This window comes from Magnolia sinica, chromosome 5, assembly GCF_029962835.1.
Source record: "Magnolia sinica isolate HGM2019 chromosome 5, MsV1, whole genome shotgun sequence".
In the NCBI taxonomy this organism is placed as follows: Eukaryota; Viridiplantae; Streptophyta; class Magnoliopsida; order Magnoliales; family Magnoliaceae; genus Magnolia; species Magnolia sinica.
This window is the reverse complement of record NC_080577.1, coordinates 114,546,705-114,572,390: the sequence shown is the minus strand read 5'-3', so window position 1 is coordinate 114,572,390 and position 25,686 is coordinate 114,546,705. Positions and strand designations below refer to the sequence as shown.

The 25,686-nt window shown below is 39.9% G+C and overlaps 1 protein-coding gene across 7 annotated transcripts; it reads left to right on the top strand.

Annotated features, from left to right (window-relative positions):
- The first annotated feature begins 979 nt into the window (after positions 1-979).
- LOC131246834 (uncharacterized) lies at positions 980-13,373 on the top strand. 7 transcript variants are annotated; one of them, XM_058247262.1, is made up of 9 exons: positions 983-1,378; positions 3,071-3,181; positions 4,644-4,785; positions 5,237-5,500; positions 6,346-7,432; positions 9,677-9,804; positions 10,130-10,203; positions 11,824-11,935; positions 13,115-13,373. In XM_058247262.1, the coding sequence occupies exons 2-9, from the start codon at positions 3,135-3,137 to the stop codon at positions 13,145-13,147; spliced, it is 1,887 nt and encodes a 628-aa protein (XP_058103245.1). In that variant the 5' UTR covers positions 983-1,378; positions 3,071-3,134; the 3' UTR covers positions 13,148-13,373. The 7 variants fall into 7 exon arrangements, with proteins under 7 accessions (XP_058103247.1, XP_058103245.1, XP_058103248.1 ...); XM_058247258.1 differs by having other exon boundaries at positions 999-1,378; positions 9,590-9,804; XM_058247261.1 differs by lacking the exon at positions 983-1,378 and adding an exon at positions 1,590-2,325 and having other exon boundaries at positions 9,590-9,804.
- Positions 13,374-25,686: the final 12,313 nt, after the last annotated feature.

The following is a 25,686-nucleotide window of genomic DNA, read 5'->3' as shown; positions in this document are numbered from 1 at the left end:
ACATTGAAAATTTTTTGCTAGCCCGATTTCAACAAACAAGGTCCCGCTAATCAACGTTTAAGATTGCTCAACTAGTCTGATTTCGTGACTTTCCCCGTCTCGACAGTTTAGTTGGTTTACCTCGAGTAAAAATCTGCCAAGTTTACAAATTGGGAGTGCCTGCGTATCAAGAGTCATACGCTGCCAGAGTATCAAATAACTCCCTGTATACGCGGATAACTCCCTGTATACGTAATGCGCGTCTCTGAGTCTGAAGAGTATACGCTAGTATTCAACAATGACAAGTGGAGCCCATAGCCCAGTAATACGGACTATTTATCTATTGATTACTTGATGGAATATAATTCAACAATATCCTGGTTAGAATAATCTCATCCTTTGAAATTCGGTCCACAATTAGAGAGTTGCAAAGAGAAATACAACAAACGGTCCACATTCAACTCAAAGGAATAACAAATGGTTTTTGAGATTTAGGTCAGCGAATTGGGTGGTTCGTGGACTATCCACCTTACAACAAGAGACACCAATGGTTTGGATTATCGAACCATGGGCTCCACTTATAAGAATCGAAAACCCGCGTATACTGCCCAAAGACGTCGGTCGCGTATAGCAGTATCCCTCTACGGGAGGTTCACGGACGCCCATTTCCAATAGCGGTTGGTGGAGAGAACACGTGCAACAAAAAGCTCCGTGTGGCCACATGACATGTGTATGAAATCCGATCCGTTATTCATTTATTTCCAGATCGTTTTAGTAAACGAGCCAAAAATTAGGCTGGTCCAGAGCTCATCTAATCCACGCCACAAGGAATAGTGGTGTAATCCACGCCACAAGGAATAGTGGGGATGCGAACGTCCATCATCGAAACCTTTCTGGGCCCACCGTGATGTTTATATTCCATCCGATCCGTTCATGATGTGGATCCCACAAGGATGAAGAGAAAAGAAATGCATTCCTGATCCAAAACTTCAGTTTTGCAAAGAAAGTTTCAATAGCAGCCGTTCCCGCCCCCATCTTTTCCTATGGTATGGCCTACAAGAGTATAAGATAATCCATTCCTTCATTTACATCCTAATATTATCTGAATAATATTATTGACGGAGTGGATTTCACAAGTACATCACGGTGGGTCCCACGGAGCTTTCCGTTGCACGGGCTCTCTCCAACCACTGTGGTAGGAAATTCGCGTTCCGGCGTTCGGTTGTCAGCGATTTTCTCCGCCTTTTCCTCCCTCCTTCCCGCGAATTCCATTACGAGAGAAACAGAAGAATGAAAAAGAGATTCGCCTCATTCAATGACGATATTTGCATCTTGTCGGAAGCCGACCTTTCTCTTCTGCTTCTTCTCTTGTCTGGATTCCAGGCATCGAGAATTACAGGTGCGTGCTTCTAAAATTTATGGGCCTAATTTTGAAATTCATGCAAGGGTTTATTTGTAAACGCTTTTCTTATTTTTTAGAAATAGGATTTCTTCTTTCTCTTTTTCCTTTTTTATTTTTTCCAGAAATCCAGTCCTAAGAAGCTCAAATCTTCTAGAAGCCTTTTTTGAATGATTGGATTCTGTTCTTTTGACTCTCTCTCTCTCTCTCTCTCTCTCGAAATTGAGCTTTTCACCGTATGGAATTAAAGAAAAATGCGTATTTTTTGTGATTTTTTTTTCTTTTTGGGGAGATGGGATTTTTGTTTTCAAAGTATCCAATCTGTAGAAGGCCTTTTTTGAATATCCATTTGATTTTTTGTCTGTGGAAAATGGCCTTTTTTTTTTTTTTTTTGGCTTTACCAGCAAGTCTAATATCTTGAGTCTCTGTGAAGATCTTTTAAAGAATCGTGCTCTGTTCCTTTTTTGTGGGAATTTTCTTTCTTTTGTGTTGGATTCTTTTCTTTCTCTTCACATGGGTTACTCTTCTTCTATTTTATGAAAATTTATGAATAGTCCGGCAGAGTATGGTGGGTTGTACTAATGCAGCCATTCGGCATGCACGTTTCACATTATATGTCAATCCAGACCTTCCAAATCATGGCCCCCCCTGTGGATGGAGAATCATTTAAAAGACGTACAGATTAGATGATGCCAATGGTCCTATTTTGACTTGGACCGTTTAAACATTTTCTTTTTAAGCATTTCTTGATTTCCAGATCGGACGGTAGGATAATTTCTATGCATTTTTTATTTTTTTATGCAATATCCCATGATTTGGGTTGTATGAACTGACTCACATGTATGCAACGTTGATGCCGATGCTACATGCACATGATCCATCATACTCTGCCAGACTATGGTGCATCTCCTCCTGTTATTGTTCCACTGGTGTTGAATGCGAAAAAGGTTTCCTTTTAGGAGTATGATTTTCTTTTTCACTGTGATTTGGAAGAATGTTGTCGTTCTGGAAGGAGGATAATGTAATTCTCTAGCTGTATATGGAGGGTCATAGTTACCTACTCATCCATCGTACCTGTAGCAGACATTCCAATCCAGACCATCCAAATTGTGTTCCCTGATATGGATGGGGCATAACCCAAAAGCAGTGTTGATCGAATAATGCCATTTGTTGATTGATGGCCATTAAATGGATGGATAAAAAGGAAACATGGTCAGTCATTTGAATTCAGCTGGCAATTTTTCATAGATTAGATTGCTAGGGCAGTCTGATTAGCATGGTTTTGGGCTATGAATTTTGATTCTCAGATTCTGCAGAATAGTCCTGCATATCGTCCTATGTTGAATATTTCAATTTTGTGTGTAAAATTCATATCCTTGAAGCAGTGTCTCATCTGCATGCCGTGGAGGTACAACAGTTTCAATTGTCTACATTGGGAACATGTCTGCCACTTATTGTGTAGCTACATGCATGAGTAGAGTATTACCCATCATACTCTGCCAGGTTATGATAATATTCCTCTTTACTCAATTTTATGGTAGTTATTTAAGTTGCCAATTTTCAGTTGAGACTTGATTGACTTATTGGTTTGGATTTTTTGTCATCTTAAAACAAGCTTTCCTATTTCTTTTTTTATTTATTGCATTTCTAGGTTTGGTCGTTTTGTGAAATTCTTCCTTTTGTATTTGCTAGCTGGGGAATTCTTTGGTGGGTGGAAGACGAATACAGGGCCTAGCAGGCTTTCCGTGACGAGCAAATGGAAACTCTTCCTGATGTTTATCCCTTAACAAGTCTGCAAATTGGGTAAGTGACAGTTTTCTTTTCCTCTGTGTGCGCACATGCACCTGCATGTGCATGTGTCATCATCATCTGAGCCTTATCCCAACTAATTGGGATTGGCTTTATGGATCTTGTTGCGCCATTCCACTTCATCAATGACCATATCCTCAATTAAGCCGTATGTCATAAGTCTTTTCGTATTACCTCCACCAAAACCTTTTGGGCCTTCCCCTTGCCCTTTTAGAACCTCCAACTTGTACCAACCTACTCCTAACTGGTGCAATTCTTGGTCTCCATTGCACACAGCCAAACCCTCTAAGTCTAAACTCTAATCTTATTCCCTATTGGTTCTATTCCAACTTGTACACATGCACACACGCATGTACTCTGGTTCCTTCTACTTGAATAAAATCACATGGTATTGACAAATAAGTTGGCAGTGCGATCGATGTGTATATGTATGCTAATACACATAATCCGATGCTTACGAAACAAATGACAGTGATGTTTATGTGTCATTTGTCATTTGTCAATAGCAATTGCTTACAAATATCGGAATGAAGAGATGGTCAAATTATGGACATGTGCATGTGCATGTATTTGCCCTTGCACAATTCATAGCTTCCCATGAAAGTTAGAAAAAAAATAAAAAATAAAAACCTAATGGAAGTTTCCCATACCTGCCTTTTCCTGCTATCAAATTTGAATTGTCGTTATCTGGGCTGCAAGAAAAATAAAAATGATGATGTCATAGTATTTTTTAACAGGTAATGAGGTTTCTCCATTCAAAACAAGTTCACTACTTGATTCATTATGAGGAGAGATTCATTTCCATGCTAACTTAATTTCATGGTTCAGAATATCCATATCGTATCGGCAGATACGGACATATGGGACCCATATCAGCCTGATATAATTTGCGATGCCAGTTGCTATTAGCCTGTCCCAGAATATATATATATATATATATATATATATATATATATATATATATATATATATATATATTTGTGAATTTCTGTCTTTTCTCCATTTTCCTGATATTTTCATACTAATTTTTTTATTCAAAAAAATTCTGCCAATATGGTCCGATATGGATACAATGTGTGTGTCTTGTGCTGGTTTTCAGCCGGGCTCATACACCCTCTGATATTCAGAACCATTCCTAGTTTGCTGTCAGTTCGATCCACATAGTTTTCAGTCTACATCCCCAGTGAACTTAGGCTACCAGTATCATAATGCCAATGGTGTGTCTGGATTCTCGGTTGAACTGAGTTTTAATAATACAATTCAATATAGAAGAAATGACCAAAATAGAGGTAGCATTGGTTTAATTCACAATGATGACCAAAGTTGGGAAATTTGCAATTGCTATTCCTAATTTCCTATGCCTATTTAGACATTTGTGCATGTATTTTCAGTTTATATAGCTGTTCTAATGGATGGTGTTAGATGTTCAATGAATTTTATGGCATGCTTTCTGCAGGGATATACAGTCTTATTTGTCACGGATATTCTTATATTTTGCCCCCGTGAGTAATAAACTCCTCATCCTTGTCGATAACCGGCCATGGTTTATGAACAAGCACCCTAAATCAACAAAGTTATGGAAATTGATGGTCGCCAAGGTTACTTCAATCCCCCTCTCACTGTGTTAACTGCTTTGCCACAATCCATCGTCAAAAAATGCTAAGGAGATTCGAGTGAAGAGCATATTTGCCAATGTTGCACATGTGAGAGTTCCTGGCCATACATCCACTAGAACATTTCCTTTGCCCACAAATCAGTTACGTCCACTAATTAGACAGACCACACATGTTTGAGGAAAATGGTTGGCCAAAGTGAAACAACCGGTGGTTCATCTTCATCATACACATGTTACCTGCCCAATGAGCACATAAGACTGATTTTGGGTGGGCGATGTTCATGGTGGGACCCACCTGATGAATAGCCTGGATCTTGCATGTCCCACATTGGTTGGTGTGCATGGAGGGAGCCCTCGATCCTTTTCATGCAAATCTCCTCATCATTTCTTAGGTCATTTGGACCTACTGACATGCTTGCCTTTCTTATTTCCAGTACAGAATGTCTCCTTTTTTAATTACCAGGGTGCAATGTATGAACCAAAATTCAGGAAGCAACACTGCAACGAATGACCATCTTAAATCCACCAGTACTAAACACGAAAAGCTAGCCAGATGGTTCTCTGTTATAGATGCTAAAAAATGGCAGGAGAACTCACTGTTTCCTCTAATGGATTTGTCCAAAGCCCTGCATGGTTTCATAGTCTTTGAGGTCACCTGGAAGGATGTGCGTGGTATCAACTTCTTGAATGAGCTTCAGGTATGCATGTATGATCATACATCTAGGTTTGCAACCCAAGCAGGTTGGGTCAGGTTGAGGGTCAATCTGAGCCCGACCAAACCTCAAGAGGACACAATTGCAACCTAACTGAACCCAAATTCTAACCCCAGCTGCCCCAACCAAAACCCAATCTGAATTCCCTGCACTCAACCCTACCCAAATACATGTGATCATTCCTAATCCGACCTAACCTGAACTGAATTTGCTCAACCTATAACCAACCTGATTTCAAATCGGCTTGGCGTTTTCCAACTTGAACCTAACCTGACCCGAGGACCTTGACAACCCAACCCGAACTTGGGTTGGGTCAATCAGGTTCAAGATGTCCCGAACCTAATTTGCAGCCCTACTTAGAATCACAGGGTGCTAAGTGCTAGCAAACTGCCGAGGTACACGATTCCACACATGGGGCTGATCCGGACCATCGATGTGATGGTCGGCACTATCAGTGGGGTATGCCACAAAAATCTCCCGAATTGGAAGATCCTAACCATTCAATATGGAAAAAGTCAACATTTGATGGAAAAATAGGCAAAACCATGGTGGGGACCATTCATCAGATCAATATTCTGGATCACCACACATCGGCCCCTCGTGTACAAAAGCATGTTCCTCATCAGAGTATATTTTTTGGAAAAATAGGCGAAACCATTGTGGGGACCATTCATCAGATCAATATTCTGGATTGCCACACATTGGCCCCTCATGTACAAAAGCATGTTCCTGGTCGGAGTATATGTTTTTCCGACTTTCAGCGCCATATAATTCCTTATATCCATGCTATCATCATTAGATCTTCTATTCTTGTGCCATTGTGTTTGCAGGCAGACACGTCCCTTGCATTGGAAGTGAAAACCATGAAAAAATGGGAATTCAACAGCATCGAGCAGTCTTTGAGTTGCATATCTTCGTGGTTCTCAGGCACAGTTTCCGAAACTCAATCACTCCTGCACAATTTGAAACTGTTATCCAATATGGATGCTCCTCTCACTTGCCATCAGGATCTTTCTCTTGTTTCCAAAGAGCGGTTGTCTCACGTTACATCTCAGTTTGAATCTTTTCCCGAAAATATGTTCTTCGATGTTCAAGAATGTGCCCCAGAAGCAAATGATCATGGTGATGATCGGAAATCATGTAACACCGACTGCCATCCACAGGATTATCTAGACCCGGTCAACAAACCATACCATGACTCGGTTTCTATGCCAGGTGACTGTGAGCAAAAGAAATCAGTGAAGGGTATGGACTCGAAAGAGGAATCTAATATCAATTTCGCTCAGCTCTTGGATACACTGCTTTTATTTCGATTCCACGACAGCAACATTCATTCCAAATTAAGGAAGATAATCACATCCGATCTCCGGCTCCTTGCATTGCTTGAGTCAGGGCTTCCATCTTGGGTCATTTTCCTCCAATCCTATCCCATATTGTGCAAATCCTACCGTCCATGGATGCCGCCTCTCGCAAGAACTCTATACACCTTGATTTCTCTTGTGACTGTTATCATTGGGTTTTATGATTTATACAAGAACGTGCCCCTTTTGAAGGCGACCGCAGCGAGCCTTTGTGGCCCACTCTTTGATTGGATTGAAAAATGGGAGATGATTTCTAGGATTAGGTATCTTGGCACAATGTTGTTCCTTCAAAATTTCGAGAGATCAGTGAAGTGGTTTCTGATGGTGGGCCATGTAATCAGACCGGCAATATCGTTGCTAACAAAACCATTGATGGGGCCGGTCATGGAGGTTGTAGAGCTCATCTCACCTGTTTGGTGCATGTTTGCCAAGATGGGACGGTTGTGTTTTTCCACGGCTCGGGTTGTGTTGGGATCCTCATATAGCACAATCCTTTACTTGGCTGAGGTTTTCCTATCACCGTTTGGGCTTCTTTTTTCCTATTTATTGACCATAGGTATGGTTGGCTAACCATTCTCTCTCATTTTATTGGATTATCTTAATTTTGCTGCTTTTTTTCTTTGGGTGTGTTTGGTGGCACCAAATATCATGATATTTTGCACAAAATTGCACTGATTAGTCATGAAATTTCATGATATTTGGTGCAACCATACACACTTAGTTATTTCATGTTACTGTGGCATCACACAATGCTCAATCAATTTTTTTGGGGTTCAATCTGAGAGTGGTACTAGTGGGACCTATCTTTTCCGTAACCCAAGCTGTCAGGCCCCATGATGGGATGGGCCTGCCCCAGTTTCTCTCACAGTAATCCGATGGATGTGGGCAACTACGACCGTTGGCCCGGATGCAATCAAACTGTCAGGATCATTTGGAGCTTCTTTTTTTTTTTTTTTAAACTGTCTCCCATATACCACTGGACTCATGATATGAACAATTTGGATCACTAAAAGGTGGGTGTAAGTGGGGCCTGTCAGGAATGGTATAAATGGGAACTGCCGGAAATGGTATAAATGTGCTGTTGGGGCCCATCATGTGATGGGCCTGCCCTTATATCTCTCTTCAAATTATCTAGGCAATCCAATGAATATGGACAGTTATGACTGGTCACCCAGATTTAATGGGGGCCAATCATAGTGTTAGGATCATTTGGTGGATTTCTTGACTCATATCCCATACACCACAGGACCGACCCATCATGAGCTTTGCTAAGCCTACACGTGTGTACAAGTTGGCTAATGCACATGCCACCACGTATGCCAGCATGGTGGACAGCTGCAATATCCAAGCCATCCATTATAAGGGTACCACTGTAAATTCCTTATTCCAAGAATCAGGTTGGTCCACAAGTCAAATGGGCCACAATTAGCTGAACAATTGTATGGCTGTGAAAAATCAGCCGAAATTTTCTAACCCATCCACTTATTTCTAAAATCATAGAACTGCTACTGAACCTTCATCTTTGGGCAGTGACATCTATAGGGTGAGGTGACGCAAGACAACCCTAATTATGATACATGCTCATGGAGATAATTAAACAGCGGAAATAAAAGGAATAAATGATATAAAATTCCAACAGTAATCATCATAACTAAGAAAATCATAAAGGAAACATGCAATGGAGCGGGCCATCACTACAACCATGGAGTATGGAATTCAATTACTACTTAGGTCGGATCCGGCGAGGGATGAGACCTCCCGATCTTGCATGGTCACACCCAATCGATCAATGAAGGTCACTAGTCCGAAGAACTAAGAAGTTTCTCGGATTAGGGATTTGAGAATTTGGGGATTCAGGGTTTAGATCGATTCTCAAGATTTTGATCGAAGAAGAATTAGCCAAAAGTGAAAAATAGAAGGAAAAAAATTATTACCTTGAGGAAGTTGGAGAGGCACAATAAGAAATTAGAAGAAGAAGATCAAGGGGAGAGAAGAAGCACCATTAGAGAGAAGAGAGGAAGGAGGCAACCAAAGGGTTTGCTTTTCATTAATCAATAGTTGAAATTCGAGTTTAGGGCTTCACCCCACTTAAATAAGCAAATAAAGACATAAAATTACTAAAATACCCCTAGGATAAGCAAATAAAGATATAAAATTACTAAAAGACCCCTAACTAAGTCAAAAACGCGCAAATAACATAAGTATGGAAAAGTTTGGGCGCTCGGTCTTCTTTCTCCAATCTTCCTTCACATGTGTCTTCCCTAAGTGGGATCTTCTCTATGTCCAATCACATGTGAAAGGTCTTCAGCTCCTCAATAGTCGCCTATCCACAAGGACGACACTTGTGGTTGGCGCTTTCTTCGTTGGTACACCTTGAATGCACTTGTGTCCGCATCATGAGGTCCACCTCACAGATGGCTTGGATATTCACCTGTCTGACACACTGGCATATGTGATGGCATGTGCATTAACTGACTTGTATACGCATGTGGGCTAGCAAAGCTCGGCCCATCATATGAACAATCTGGATCAACCAAGAGGTTGGCATCACATGTTTTTTTTTAAAGCACCACATGTTTGGTTTATTGGTCAATGGCAAACGCTAAATTCTCGATCGAACGCTGTGTATTTCCTATGTGCAATTTATTCTACAATTGTTAGAGGTGTCATCTCAGTGAGATTTGTTTTATTTATTTATTTTTTCCATTTCCAGTGGAATCTGTTTCTCCCGTTTTCTCTTCCCTCTGGGAACTATTACTTGTTCCCATTCGATTCCTCCTTGTGTTGGCAAATTACACAGTGGCCTCCCTATTCTACAAAGCATATTACGTGCTCAGAGACTTTTGGCAGTCTGCCAGCAGCGTCACACGGTTCACATCAGGGGCAAAGCCTGGCGGGCGTTCTCTTTGGAAAGATCTCTTATCACAGGTTCATAGCTGTACATTGCTCTTCTCACCAGCCTGTTACTTTAGGACCTGTTTGGATGCGCTCCAGAATGAGAATTTAATGCATTAGGCTCAAGCCATGTCATTTTGTGGAGTCGGAGCCATTTGGTGCGTGCAGGTGGCGGGATGAGCTCTCCCTTCCTCAAAATCCAACTCAAAACGAGAATGCGATGATTGCGGGTTGGACCCACAATGTTTTGCAAAACTGATGTTGGATTTTGTGAGATGCTGGTTCTCTCGTAATTTTAAGTGCCCCCAAACTGGCTATCATATCTCGTGGAGAAACTGAAATTTTGATGAAATTGCAGGTGTTTCGGGCCACTCGAAGTATCATAAATGGTTTCATTATTTTCTTCTCATCATGCAACAGGCACAGGTTAAGGTACGCGTGAGTGTGTTTTGTTTGGTATTGAAGTCGTTGATACTCTTGGGATCCATTGAAGTAGGGAGCTTCTTGAATATTCAAACCAACACTCAAGACTCTTTCCCCATCAGATTTAGACTGGGCATGGATACATCATATACTCTGCAGTGATTAGAAGTGGGTCCCACATCCCATCACCATCTGATCCTGGTTGGACATTGATGAGAATCACATTCAACCATCCCTCTTGTCCTGTCCTGTTTGTCTGCCTGTTTTCATTTCACAAGATTATGGAGAGGAGATCCAGTGCATAAACTGCCGTTGAGGATTTGGTGCATGGATCCTCTTTCTTATCCAGCCAATGCACATCTGATCAACTGGGGCCATCCAATAAATTTTAAAAAAAAAAAAAAAAACAAAGAAAAACAAATCCAATCAAACAATCCTAACTGCTTGATTGATGGACCTCTTACCAGGCCATTGCTCCTAACTTCTGTCAAATGTGGATGGCCAGGAGCTGTTATAAATTTTTAGATGTGGTCCATATTAATGGACTGGTTCACTGAACTTAATAACGGACATGGTCTGTGCATAGGGGTGGCAATGGGCTAGGTTTGGTCCGGGCTGGGCTAGGCTAGGTCTAGGCACAATCCAACACTTAAAGACCCAAGGACTGAGCTGGTCTAAGCCCAGCATGGGCCTAGCGCAGTAAACGCAAGCCCAAACCCAACCGGTCCGAAAACTAATAAAATCCCTATTTACCACTTGAATGTTCTTAATCTATCCGTCGATCAAGTGAGCCACATGCACAAGGAAATGGATATTTTAGAGGAATGAAACCAACACTCTACATTCAAGATAGATGGGTTGCCAAGTTGAGGGTTGGATTGGCATATTTGTAGGATGTAACACATCAGGCCAGGACGGGCTGGCTAAAGTGACTTGAGCCCAGTCCCGATATGAGAATTGATCGGGCAGGGCATGCAAGGCCAAGCCCTGCAGGACCAGGCTAGTCCAAAGCCAGGTTGAGGTTGTTGAGTCGTGTAGGCTACTCTGCCATTGCTACCCTTGTCCATATCTTGGATCATTTCTCAATGACAAGACACCAGAACGATCCATTTGACCACAGTCACATGTCTTAAACCCAGAACTTCCGTACCACCAACTAGTCTTCTCCTGGAACAAGGTTGATTGCAGCCTGATGTTTTATGTTGTCCCTTTATTTGAAAATATTTGTACTCGAGCTGTGCTAAGTCCACATGCACCTCCATGCACAGTTTGGCCAGCTCTGAGCCATACATAAGGTGGGCTGTGGGTCCCATTATCTAGATGACCCAGTTTGCATATCAGGCCAATGGGCTCATTTTGCGGGATGCATGTATATATTGAATGTGGACCATTGACAGCTTTGCCTTTTACCGTCAGTTTTCTGGTGCAAGGGTTGCCCACCTTATTATGAGTTGGCCACCCGATATTCTGGATCAGATGGAAAGCAAGACCCACTTGATGCACGGCATGGATGCCCTCCACATGCACCATGAGAGGTGCCTGGAGATTTAGTAAGGCTTTGTGCTAGAATCTTTTCAAATGATGGTTTTGTTCTTGTATCATTCTCACTATGACACTGTCGGAGTGCAGCATATACAACCATGTTACTGCATTCCTTCGTCGACTCTACCGGCTTCTCCGCTTGACCCCATATGCATGTTCATGTCGGAGAGCACAGAAGATGGAGCACCATTATCACATGGTAATCACTCTATTCTAGACTTAGGATCTGACGCACTCAATTTCCTGTACACAACATGCATTTGTGATCTGAACCTTTCATCCATTGGGTCCTTCCATGAACCAACTGTACTCCAAAAACTCATATCAGTCGAGTGATCCTGGCCAGCAATTCGGAGGACATATTGATGATAACAAATGGGCAGTTGGAAAAGAAAAGGTCCTAGTAGCTGTCAACATTCAATGGGAAAAAACCTCCAATATGTGGCTGGGTTCATCTGATTGGTGTCTTTTTTAAATCTATGACCTATCCATGGCAGGGTACAAAAAGATTAACAGTCTGCATAGAGTACAAATGTGCCGTGTGTATAAATAGTGAGTGATTGATGGTTAACTCGGAGTGTTGATTGATTGATATCGTGCTATTCTTTAGAAATTTAAATCCAGTCAGAGACTAGTAATGGCCTGTTTATCAGACGCCTGCAAATGGGATCATCTCATTTTTAATTAATTGTGATTGTATATTAGAGATCGTCAATTTGTGATATCTAATCGAATACATTATTATGATTTTAACTAAAATGAGATGAACTCTTTTTCTAGCATCTACCTGCCAAACTGGCCCTGAAAAGAATATCTACATCACCATCAGTGAGTGAAACCTTACCTGTAATGTGTCCACAATCACCCCACATGGCATGTCCATGGGACATCCAAACCATGAATGTGTGCTCTACTTCGTCGATGAGCTAGCGCTGAAAACAGGCCATAACACTCATCCGGCGGGTGTAAAATGCACGCTGTGTGGAAAGTTTGCAACTTTTTTGAAAACTCTGCTGTTTTATACATTCATGGGCCCACTGGCTAGTTTACTGGCCTGATCTTTGAGCTGGGTCATCTACATTGTGGGGCTCACTCAATGCAAGTCTTGGATGTCCCACAGGCATATACCAGGTCCAGTATGTGTGGCCATGTGCAAAAACTCCCGCTGAATCATAAATGGATGTATAAGCAGTGTTGTCATGGATTGACGACCCGTCCGAGTTGAATCAGACTTGATCAAGTCTGGTCTGGTTCAGCACCATGAGTCAGTATTGAGAGAGGGAGTGTACTCAGCCCGATTCAGGATGGATGAGTTGGTCCAAGTCACCGATTCCTAAAACCATAAGCCTTATTGATACAACTTCTCTGTGATTTTCAGGTGGAATCCGAGGAATGTGATTTTTGCAAGTGAAGAGAGGTGATCCGAGGAATGTGATTTTTGCAAGTGAAGAGAGGTGGCCCGCCGCCCTCAGCTGTATACTAGATGTATGTGAGTGCATTTTTGTGTGTACATATGCATTCCTTTTGGGCTCTTGTAGTTATAAATGAGAGGAGAAAGAAACAGTGGATCTCAGCTGAGTGTAGATTGCATTAGTGTTAAAGATGGAAAAAAAAAGGGCCGGCAGTGTTCATTTTCAGTGTGCAGTTTGTAACTTGATGAAATATTGTAGAGAGAAATGCTGGGGTGGCACATGGGCTGTTGCCGCACAGATGCATGCAATCCAGTCCTTTCATCAGGTATATTCATGCGCAGGTGGACATGGACAGTCGGTCATTTTCTCACTAAACTGTCTTTGTTTGCCGCACTTGTGACATGACTGATGAGTGGATGAACCTGATTATCATGCCATGGAAAACTAGATAGGTGGGCCCCACCTGATGGTCTGGATGTTGCAGGTGTGCTTTGTGGGGACGTGCTGAAAATTTCCCCTTCAATCTCAATTGAGTAGCAGATGTGTTTCATGCAGATGACAGGGAATGGGCGGTTGTTGAATATGAATGGATTGCAGAGGAAAAATGGATAGGTGAACTTGCAAGTGAGGCCTACATCCTGTATGGAATGTGGATGACCTTACCTTGAAAAGTCTCCCGGATTGGAATATCCTAGCTCCCCAATGTTGGGTCCTTTTTCAGTTGAAAGTGAATCCTTTAATGTATTTTTCCCATCTCGAGTCTCAACCTTGCATTTTCAGGATATTCCAATCTGGAGATTTTTGGGATGGAGCCCATCCAGGCCAGTGGTTTGGATCACGGAAAAGCACGGACCCACTGCTATGCTTGCCATGCACAGGTAATCTAAATTAATTAAAAATTGCATGCATGGCGTACAGTTAATCTAAATTAAACTGTCCAAATTATGGGCCCATTTTAGATGTAACATGAACCACACCTGATAATCTGACTTTTGGATTGGTGGACATTTATTGGACGGTCAAAAACGGAATATGTGGGGCAATCATACTTCAACAAACAGGTGTCTGGAAATTGGAGGTTAGAATTGTTCAACCAATCTCATGTTGGGAACACTAGGGGAAATGAGTTCCACGATTTTGCCGGTTTTACTTATGCCACTGAGTAACGGTTTGGATTGTTGAAACATAAGCTAGTGTCCCGACATATTATATAGTACCTGCGGTGTGGCCTACCTAGTTTGGGATGGAGTTGCTGTTTTCTTTATGCGGTGAACATGATGGAATGGGGTTACATGATGGATGGATTGGATTACGTGCTGAGCATTGAGAGAGATGTCTCCAAAACGTCTTTCCTTTTCTCCGTCTCTGTAACATCTCTCTCTTTCCTGCGTACGTCCATGTGTACGTGCAGCTACGTTACGAAGCTTAGTTTTTCTTAAGGCTTTGTGTATGCTCTTGGTCTTTTGTGACTTTGTCTATATAAGGAGATGTACATGTAGAGAATGGTATTCTATTCGGCTCATCTTTTATGATATTTCTTAGTGTGAAATTCCTTATCAGGGTAGGAGATAAATAAGCCTTGTATTTATGTTTGTTTTTTTGTTTTTAATGAAGAAGAAAATCTTGTGTTACTATGGAGTAGGTATATTATGGAACTATGTAAATTCTTTTGCCTTTTGCCTTTAGTTTTAGTTTGACCTTTTTGACTTTTTTGGTCATTTTCTTTTATATTTTGGCTTCGCCTGCATGGATTAAGTGCAAGTGTTTATCCACAACAATTGGCATCAGAATCAAAAGTTGAGAAACTTTTTTGCACAAGATCGGTGTTTCCGTTTGTTTTGTAATCACGTTTCAGATGGCCGGATCGAGTTTTATCAAAATCGAGATATCGAAGTTTGACAAATTCAATTATGCATTGTGAAAACTGAAAATGAATGTAGTATTGGTGAAGGATGTGCAATTGTGATTCAATGAAAAGAAAATAAGCTTATATAGATGAAAGATTGAGTATTTGAAGAGAAAAATCAATTAGCCATGGTGAACATTCTTCTCTCACTCTAGATGATTTGGTTTTGTTCAACATGTATGATCAAACCACCATAAAAGATTTGTAAGACAAATCGTAAAATCTATATGAAGGGAAATCAATGTCGAACATGATATTTATCCGACGGCAATTGTATAACTTGAAGATAAATGAGTGGTCCTCTTTGTAAGAACACTTTAATGGGTTGAACACTCTAATTAGTAGATTGGCGGCGATTGGTGTAAAGATTGACGATAAAGAACATGTCCCACTTATACTTTATTCGATGTCAGATTCATGTGATGGTTTGATTATAAATCTCAGCAATTGTCCAAATTTTACTGTGAAGTCAGTCGTGGCCACATTACTTGCTGAAGAATTTCGCTGAAAAATGCATGGAAAATATGTTGGTGATGTTATGATGGTCAAAAGATCTACGAAGAAGGGTACCGATGGGAGAGATTAGACGATATCCACATAAAGATGGCACAAAACAGGTAAGTGTTTAAATTGTGAAAAGAATTGCTACTTACATAAAATTGTAGATTCAAGAAAGCAAATTAGAAAAATCATAAACCGATTTGCATGATCAAACACCTGATTTTAATAATTTCCAAGGAAATCTAGTTGAGAATGACAATTCATATGAGGACAGGGAAGTGTTGTTTGAAGTAATTCCATGAAAGAATATAAGTTATCAATGGATCTTATATTTGAGCATTTTTTTTGTTCCACGTGACTTCACACAAAGATTGTTTTTATATATATATGTCATTTGATGGTGACACAATTTATACGAGTGATAATAACGTACATAGAATTGTGGGGATTGAAGATGTTAGGATTACTATGTTTGGTGGTATTATACGCACTATTTTTTGTGTGCATTACATACCGAGCCTGCAGAAGAGTCTTCTGTCATTGGGAAAGTTCGATGAAGATGACTATAAAATTTTTAGTGAAAAAAGTCGATTGAACATTGTTAGGGGGTGATGGTGGTGGCGAAATGAAATTTAATGGGTGGTTTATATCGTTTGATTGAAATATCATAGTTGGCGATGCTATTGTTGCCAATATCGTGACAAACTCTGCTACAATTTGGCACCACATGAGTAAGCAATGACTAAATGTACTTGTTGATTGAAATTTACATTATTGTTTAAAATATATTAATTTATATTTTTGTAAAGATTAATTATTTAGAATATTTTATAAAACTCATTTTCCTTTATTCACTATCAAAAGTAAAGATGTTTTAAATATAATTCATTTTAATACTTTGGAGTCTCTTGTCGAATCGTTGGGAGGTTTGAAGTATTTTATTTTGTTTATTGACGATTACTCAATAAATGTAGGAATTTACATGTTGAAAAGTAAAAGCAATGCTTTTACTTTTTATTTATTTATCAAGTTTAAAACATTAGTTGAAAATCAAGAGGAAAAAAGAATCAAGCGTTTAAGAACCAATAACAAGAGAAAATATACTTCTAAAAAATTTAAGGATTTTTTTAGTGAGCATGGCATTGAAAGGCACTATACAATCTCTAATATTCTATAAAAGAATATAATTGCAAAAATTATGAATTGAACGCTTATGGATCATGCTAGGAGTATGTCGAGTTCGGCTAAGCTCGAGCATTATTTTTGGGTGAAAGCCGTTAATATGGCTTGTTATTTTATAAATTGTTCCACTATTATTGCACTAGATTGCAAGATTTTTGGAGATATGGTTCGAAAAAACATCTTAATTATTCGTTCATTCGTAATTTTAATTATGATGCTTATGTATGGATTCTCAAAAAGCACAGGACTAAGTTGGATGTGGGATCCATGGAGAGTATTTTTCTTGGCTATGTAAATGGAGCAAATGGCGTACAAATTGTGTGACCCTATTGCTCACAAGTTAGTGATCAACTGATATGTGGTTTTTAATGAAGATTCGTTGCAGAATAACCTAGAATTATCAAGCCTAAAGTTGTAAGAGATAATTGAATTAGAATCTTCAGAAGATGTTCAAAATTAGTCTGTTAATTCAGAATGTTAACAAGTTAATGATATCATTAAATGTGAAGCTGATGAAGAGTAAACATACGAGATATTGGGTGTGTGAAACTCAAAGTGATAAAGGTTGATTGAAGAAAGCTACAAAAACTTTTGTTTGCCTCAATAATTATGTTTTGTCTTGCTCTTGAAAGATAGAAGAGTGCGAGCTTTGTTCATGCCGAAAGTCATGTGAATATGTGGATGATGGTCAACGAAGAGTGGTCATGGAGGAGGGGATGGAAGCTCTGCATGGGAATACGACTTACAATTTGGTTGAATTATTTAAAGGACAGAAGGCTATTGGTTGTAAATGAGTTTATAAGCTGAAAAAAATATAATAACGAAAATGTTGAAAGATACGAAGTTTAATTAGTGGTAAAAGGGTATGTTAAAAAATCAGATATCAACTTTAACAAAATTTATCTCCAGTTGTTCGTTTGAGTACTATTCGTACTGTGTCGAGTATGACAGAAGTATTTAACCTAGAGTTAGAATAGTTGGATGACTCATGATCTGTGACCTAAGATCTCGAGTAAGGGACCTCTTCTACAGAAAGGGGAGGTGCTACGCACCATCTTTACATGTACTAGTGTATGATATCTACTTAATGTGGTAAGTTGATCTTGGGGATAAAATGATATAATGTAAAGTTTTAAAATAGGATTAGGCATACTTGGATTTTTAATGTAATATGCTCCATAATTTCAGTAAGTCATAGAGCATACATCTCGAGAATGTCTAGAAGATAGAGGGGAGACGTGATAGAGCTATAATGACGTGTGAGTGTTAGGGTACTATGAGTTTTTGATGTGACGGTATAACTCCGGCAACTCACATAGCATACATTAAATGGCAACGTAGAGAAGTTTTGGAGGGGGCTTGAGAAGGGTAGCAATGATGCGAATGATGGAGTATGCATATAAGTAACGATAGCTCAATCTTTGTCTTGTGACTCGAAGTAGATTGGACTTTGTAGTCCTACATGAACTTAGGCAAGAGGGTTGACCCAAGTGGGCTAGATGGCTAAGAGAGTTTAAAGAAGGCTAGGAAGGTTGAAAATAATGTGGGCTCTGGAAACTCAAGCTTTCATTTCACTTTCACACACTTACTCTCATTCTCTTGATTTTGGTTGGTATGGAATAAAGGAGGGGGTATTTATAACTTCCTGCTGGTTTTTCTAGTAATCATTGGGACGATGAAGGGCTTAAGTTGGGTGAAGGCTTATGATTGGGTGAAGGCTTATGATTGGTTGAAGGGTAGGAAGTGCAACACCCGCACTCGCATAAGCTGATGAGGTTAGGTAAAATAATAAATGGATGGAACTCTATAGGTAAAGTATTTTATTTTTATTTTTATTTTTTGCACACACAGGCCACACACTCGCGGACGCCGTAGTGGGATTTCACTACCTATGGGTTTTGAACCCAAGAAGTGTTGAAACTCCTCAAAGTCTACCGCTCAGGTAAGGACTGGAACCATGTCCATAGGTAAAATATGTCGCACTGCAATTGTATATTCAGCAGAGCAACATTTGTAGATCGGGGCACATCTTTTGAGAGTAGGTAGTAATTGACCTACCGTTTCCTATTACTTTGTTTGGAAATTTTTGCTTCTTAGCTTAAGAACGGCTTAAGTATGGCTATTGGAAGAAAAAGGCCACTGTATAGATAAGGTTTAGAAATAACATAAGGCTACGGTGGTTTATATTAAGCTAGAGTCGGGAAAACATTTATTAAACTCGTGCCTCATTAAGTTGTTATACTGAGTGAGGTGTCTATAGTGAGCGAATCAACGTACTGGATTGCAAATAACATTACGGTAGGCCTTCGGAAGTTTTTAATGGTGTGTGTTCGATCACCACTGTTTCAAATATCATGGTACACTTGAAAGTTTGGATATTCTTCATTTTTGAGCTCATGCCCATAAATGATATGTTAAAACAGATGGATGGTGCGGATATACAGTACATGCATTAAGGTGGGCCTAGCCGCACACGAAGCGGATTGCATACTGAGTAAACTCCGTGGGGTCCATTGTAATTTGCATATTTTATCTACTCCGTCCATCCATTTTAACAGGTAATTTTATGGTTTTATCCCAAAAATGAAATATATCCAAATCTCAAGTGGACTTCACCATGAAAACAGTGTGAATTGAAATTCTACCGTGGAATTTTTTTGGGGCCCACAGAATTTTTGGATCTCCCTTCATCCATGTATGTGTGATCTTATGAACCGTTTAGATGACAAATAAACATCACTGTGGGTCCTAGCAAGGTTTCAACAGTGGAAGTCATTATTCCTACTGCCTCCTTCGGTGTGGTCCACTTGAGCTTTGGACATATTTATATTTTTGACTCAACCACTAAAATGATCTGGAAAAACAGATGGACGGCGTGGATAACCCACATACATTCATAGTAGGCCCAACTGAGTTTACTCAGTACGATAAAAGTGTACTGGGTAACTCAGTACGCAATCCTATTTAGGTCCGCGTGCATCTCACGCGAGTAAGTGGACATTCGTGGCAGGAAGATAAGAAAGAATCCAAAGCGCCAGCAAATAAAAAACTTTGCTGGCGTGGATTAAGCCATTGGCCGTACGTACTAGTCCGTCTCGCAAGAGATAAAGGGGCTTACCACATTTCCCAACCGCGCGATCAACCTCATAAAAAGGTTCAGGCCGTCGAGTCAAAGACACAGCCGATCCCATCCGTCCATCTTACCCTCCTATATAATGAACCAGCGGCGTTGTCTTCTACGGATTCCAAATTCTATGCATTAGATTTTTTTGAACCGCGCCTTTAGAATGGGCATTAGGGTAATCCGGTGGGCTATCTAAATTTGTGATCCACGCGCCTCCAAATGTGGGGTCCACTGCAGTTTCAAACACGGAATCTGTCCGCCCATCTACTTGGGAGAATGTGGACAGCCATATCGATGGAGACACAAATACTATCCATTTCATTAGGGGCACGCAATCGTAAAATGTCAATCCATTAATTCGGTGGGCCTGCACGTACGCTTGTAAATCCAGCCGTTCAGGCAAACTTTTCAGGCATAGAGGAGATTGACGGCAGATAGGAAATGATCAGACACGCTATGCTTTGGGTGGGCCCACCATGGTGTGTGAGTGCCATCAGACCCGTCCATTAGTTTCTACCCCATGTCAGCCTCCATTCTAAAATACAGGTGGATCTATAATTTAAGTTGCAGATGGAACGTGGTGTCGAAGCGCAACACGGCCGACTAACACTGGGCTATTTTGGAAAGACGCATTTGCCTGGAAAAATTTAGCACCGTAGATGCTTCCGTACGATGATTTAATTTTATCCGGCCAAAACTTAGTTTCGAAGCTAGTTTTTTAGGTTACAGGAATAGAGTTTTGGATAAAAATACTGCTTAGTTTTAGGATAAGCAACAAAAAAAAAGTAGGGATATATTCGTCTTTATGAGTTCATTCGTACATGTAGAGGTCTACTTTGGTAAGTAAGTTTTATTTTCGTTGAATAAAAAAAAGTAGACAATCGGTCACATCTATAATAAAAAATTATCCATTTACCTGAGTTAACACCATTATCACATAATAATTATGTATGAAAATATTATGATATTTTGAACATTCAATCTTATTTTGTGGACGCTTTTCTATTTTTATTTTTTTGTTAGCTTGTTAGTACACCCCACTGTCAGTTGACACTTCACTGCTAGCCACTCCTACTAGGGTTGCCTCAATGTTGAAACCAGATATCTTCCACTCAGTCTACCACTTGAGCTATGGATCAAGTGTTTCTAGATGCTTGATTTGTAATTAATAGACCAGATTTTACAACGTTGATAGTTTATACTAATATGCAACTTCTATATTAAGTTTGAAGGGCACGTATGGATAGACCGCCATGCATTAAAAGGAGGCTCTCATGATTTTGGAAATCTCAATATATTTTTTATGGAGGTTGGAAGGTCAAGTAATTGAATTAATATAATACATTTTAATGGATTAAAAGCTATAATTTTTTTATATTTTACTTAATTCAGTATAATAAAGCTTAATTTTACATTCCAAACATACTCTTAACGGGTTTGCCCTACTAGAGTAGGGTGTAGATTGGGCACAAGCAGGGGTGGTAAGGAGCCACCATGACTTATGGATTTTATTCGGACCTTTCATCCAATTCAATATGTCATTTTAGGGTATCAGCCCAAAATTGAGGTAGACTAGAGGCTTAAGTGGACCATACCACAAAAAGTAACAATGATGATATGTCCACCATCGAAACTTCCATAAAGCTCACGTGGATGATTATTTGCCATCCAACTAGTTCATAAAGTCATGTTAACCTAAATTTAAAAAAAGTACATATACTAGCTTGATCCAAGACTTATAAGGCTCCCAATAAGTTTTAGGGTCCATTTGGCCACTTGCATTAGGTGAGATTAAGCTGGATGGAATTGAAAAGGTAGCATTAAATGTATGTGTAAGGTATTGTCTTTGGATTAGGTATATCCCATGCTTTTTAATGGCATGTTTGGAAGATATGGAACTAACTTCTATCCCGTGGGATTGGGGCCATATCCTGTTTGGAAAAGAGAGGATTGTAAAAATTCGGCCGGTCAATCTGTCGCGATAACAAAGCCAAAGTGGGAGAGAGAGGGAATAGAGATACTCTGAGAGATTATGAATATCTATACGCATGCACACCGTGATAAATCACCTTCCGTCGTAGTTATTCCCTCAATCCAAAATGTCTGAACCTTGTATACGGCAGGGATGATGGCTCCGACGGAAATTTGAGAATTTGGATTTTGAATTTAGACTATTGAACTTTTCATTTTTAACCATTCATTTGATGGGTGCATACAAGGGATTTTTTTTATTTTTTATTTTTTGTGCAAACAAGGGATATAAGTACAAGGCATTGGATTTGCACATAAATCCTTCTCAAATCTAGCTTCTTGGATTATAGGACGGTCCTGATTTTGGACAATGTCTAATGAAGGCCACTTCTGATGAACGGCCTGGATACGATATGAGCATGCCCCATTCACCTACGTGTCATATGTAAGATGGGGAGAATGACATTTAATCAAATAATTATTTCATGATGGTGGGTCTCTAAACTCGAAAACATTTGCTATGGATGAATGAGTAAGTCCCAGTCACTCTTCACCCACACTGGAATCTCATTATGGGTGTTTACAGTTTCTTTGCAATCCGCGTTCACACAGCATGTGTCCAGCTGAACATAGTGGAACTCACATGATGTTTACATAATCAAAATCGTCCATTCTTTGCTTGTTATTCTCAACAGTGTATGGTCCAGCAATCAAACTGCAAAGATTATCCTGACCACTGGCTTGTCCAGTTGAAAGTATAGGTCTTTGTTTTTTGTTTTTTTTTTTAAATGGTCCACATCAGCCATATATACCATTGATCAAAACCATCCATTTAGAATGTAGTGATTGGCAAAATAAAAATAAAAAATATGGAAAAAAGCAATCAGGCTAAGGGTGATCACAACACACCTGTTATTCTGATGACAACAAGAAGATTTTGAAAGTATCTTCAAAACTGAAAATATAAATATAAATATTTTAGTACATGGTGGGAATCAGTAGAGATGGAGTATTACAAAACATGAAGTGCAAACACATCTGAACGCCCACTGTGGTATAAAGATACCATCGTGCCATTATCGTTTGGTGGGAGAGATACCGTGGCAAAAGGAAGAAAAGAGATAGTTGCTCCTCAAGACATACAACATATACCTTACCACATACTAGGCCGAAAATGCACGTTTGGCTCCATGCCCAAGCCCCCTTTATATACTTCTACCTCTTTCCTTACTTCACTGCAATGGAAGAAGCGAACTGTAATGTCAACCTCAACGGTCAATCGACGGTATGGCTGTAATGGTTGTACATCGTCTGGAGCCATGTGTCCTATAGGTAGTCTCGAAGCTGAAGGTAGACCTACTCCTATCTAATTGTGGGAAGGGAAAACAGTTTGTTCAAGCCATCAAACAGAATCCATCTGAATCTCCTGGATATGGATGCGCATTTCCTCTGAACCACTTGTGCAGGAACTTCATACAATGTGAAGTTCAGTGGGACCCACCGTGACAAATATAGGAAATCCACCACGCCCAACAAGTTTACAATATCAATTAAGGTGACGGGCCCGAAAATGATCAAAATTCAAAACTCATGTGGGCCATACATAAAAGAAACGTGTGTAGGTAAATTCCTACCGTTGAAACCTTCCTGGGTCCACCGTGTTTTTTTATACCATCTATACCATTTGCAAAGTAAATTTTATACGCATGTTTTAGAAAAGTTATAAGTTATCATGTTTCAAATGTTGTGTGGCCCCACGTATGTGTCAATGGTGGACATTCAATCATCAATCGTTCACCCCATATGTGAAAAAGATTTTCGTTATTTCTGGTTCAATGTCATGACATATTATTTAAAACTTGATGAACGTGGCGGATTTCCCATAAACATCATTGTGGGACCCAGCTAGCTATCCTTTACACGTGGATCAGTCTGTCACGTGTTCACAGGAACAAAAATGTTAAATCGAATTGGTACCCACTTTATATCGTCCTGACTTACTCAGTACATCCTTTTCGTACTGAGTACACTTAGTTGGGCCCACCATCAGTGTATATTGTCTTATCCACTCCGTCCATCATTTTTTTCAGATGATTTTAATGGTTAAGACAAAAAATGAGGTATATATAAATCTCAAGTGGACCATACCATAGGGAATAATGATTTCCACCGTTGAAGCCTTTCTATGGCCTACATGTATGTTTTTTATCATAAAACCTGTTGATAATATCACAAAGACATTAATTAAGTGAAAACACAAATATCATATTGATACAAAACTTCTGTGGTCCCCAAGAATTTATCAATGGTAGATGTTCAATTCACACTGTTTTTGATGGTGTGGTCGATTTGAACTTCGAAAAAATTTCAGTTTTATGGGTAATGATCTAAACTTATCTTTTAAAATGTATGGATGGAGTAGATGTAATCACATACAGCACTAGGGGCCCACGTTCATGCGTCGTACCCAAATGGACGTCACTCTTTATGCACGACAGCGTAAGCGGTTTAGCCTGTGGTGAATACGAAGCGTCGCCCACGGGATTGCAAAACCTTTCTTGTTGACACGAAGTATTGGCGGGAGACCCGATGTTCAATATCCCAGGATGAAATATGGTTTCCAAACAGGAACATACGGTGGATATGACAGGCAGCGGAGTGCAATCCCATTGAATCCCGCCTAATGCAGGTGGCCAAAAGGGCCCTTAACAGCTGGCATCTTGTACCCACCATGTGTTTAACTTGAGCCTTTGATTTGCTTCTTTTTTTAAAACTTGTCTTAAAATGATATGAAAAATTAGATCAATGGCATGTATAAAACTTATGCTTTGTGATGGCCCCTTGGTAGCCCTGCCTATGTCGAGCTTGATATAAGTTGAGGGATAGTAACATCAAAGGTTTTACCTGTCTTCTTAGATTGAATCCGGATCCTCTGCATGCCATAAACAAAGAATTCTCATTTGTTGCAATATGACTCAGCCACATAATCACACACTGTATATAATACAACAGTGCTACAACTCAACGATGATGTGAACGAATCATAATACAGGAAAACACGAATTTCCAATTTGTTTCATGATACACTTATGTAAGTGGGCACTGTTTATTTCAATAAACATTGGAGCGCACATATAGGGGTCAAATATAAATACAATAGAAACAGAGCTAAATACATTTGTAACCATTATAAAATCTCATTTAAATAAACCCAGAACAAATAATTAAAAAATATCATATTTGAAGTTAAATATAGCTGACAGCACCAAGTGGGGCACACCACATCAGTATATGGGTTTTGAGACGAGATTGTGCATTACTCTCTACGGTGCCCCACTTGATTTTTGGATAAGAATCATGCTGGGATGGATGAGGTGGCCCACCAGGTTCACGGTTTAGATTTCACATAAATACCACGGCCGGCCTTATGCAACTCTAACGTACGGTAATTGTTGTAGCTGGCCACATATCTAATCTGATCATTTCCGAAACTTGATAAGGCGCACATGCCAAGGTGGCAGTCCTATGCAATATCGAGGCCATTAATCAGGTGGACCCTATACGGTCGAATACGCTCGCCCGAAATTAGACATGTAAACTGACTTGCTGGGTCACAAACAGCCTAGAAAAAATAGACGGTCAGAAAGGAACGATTATTTCCGGGCATTTAGCATACAGAAGGCCAGATCTTTTGACAACGTCACATGGAAGGCGGACCTCACTTTGAAGACTGACCACGCTATCAGATGCACGCGCTACTTTATCGCGCGTCGGGAAGCTGCGGACCACGATTTCAGAAGTACCGCGGACCATCTAACATCGTCACCGGGTATTTAAAGCAAGCTCGACTTTTC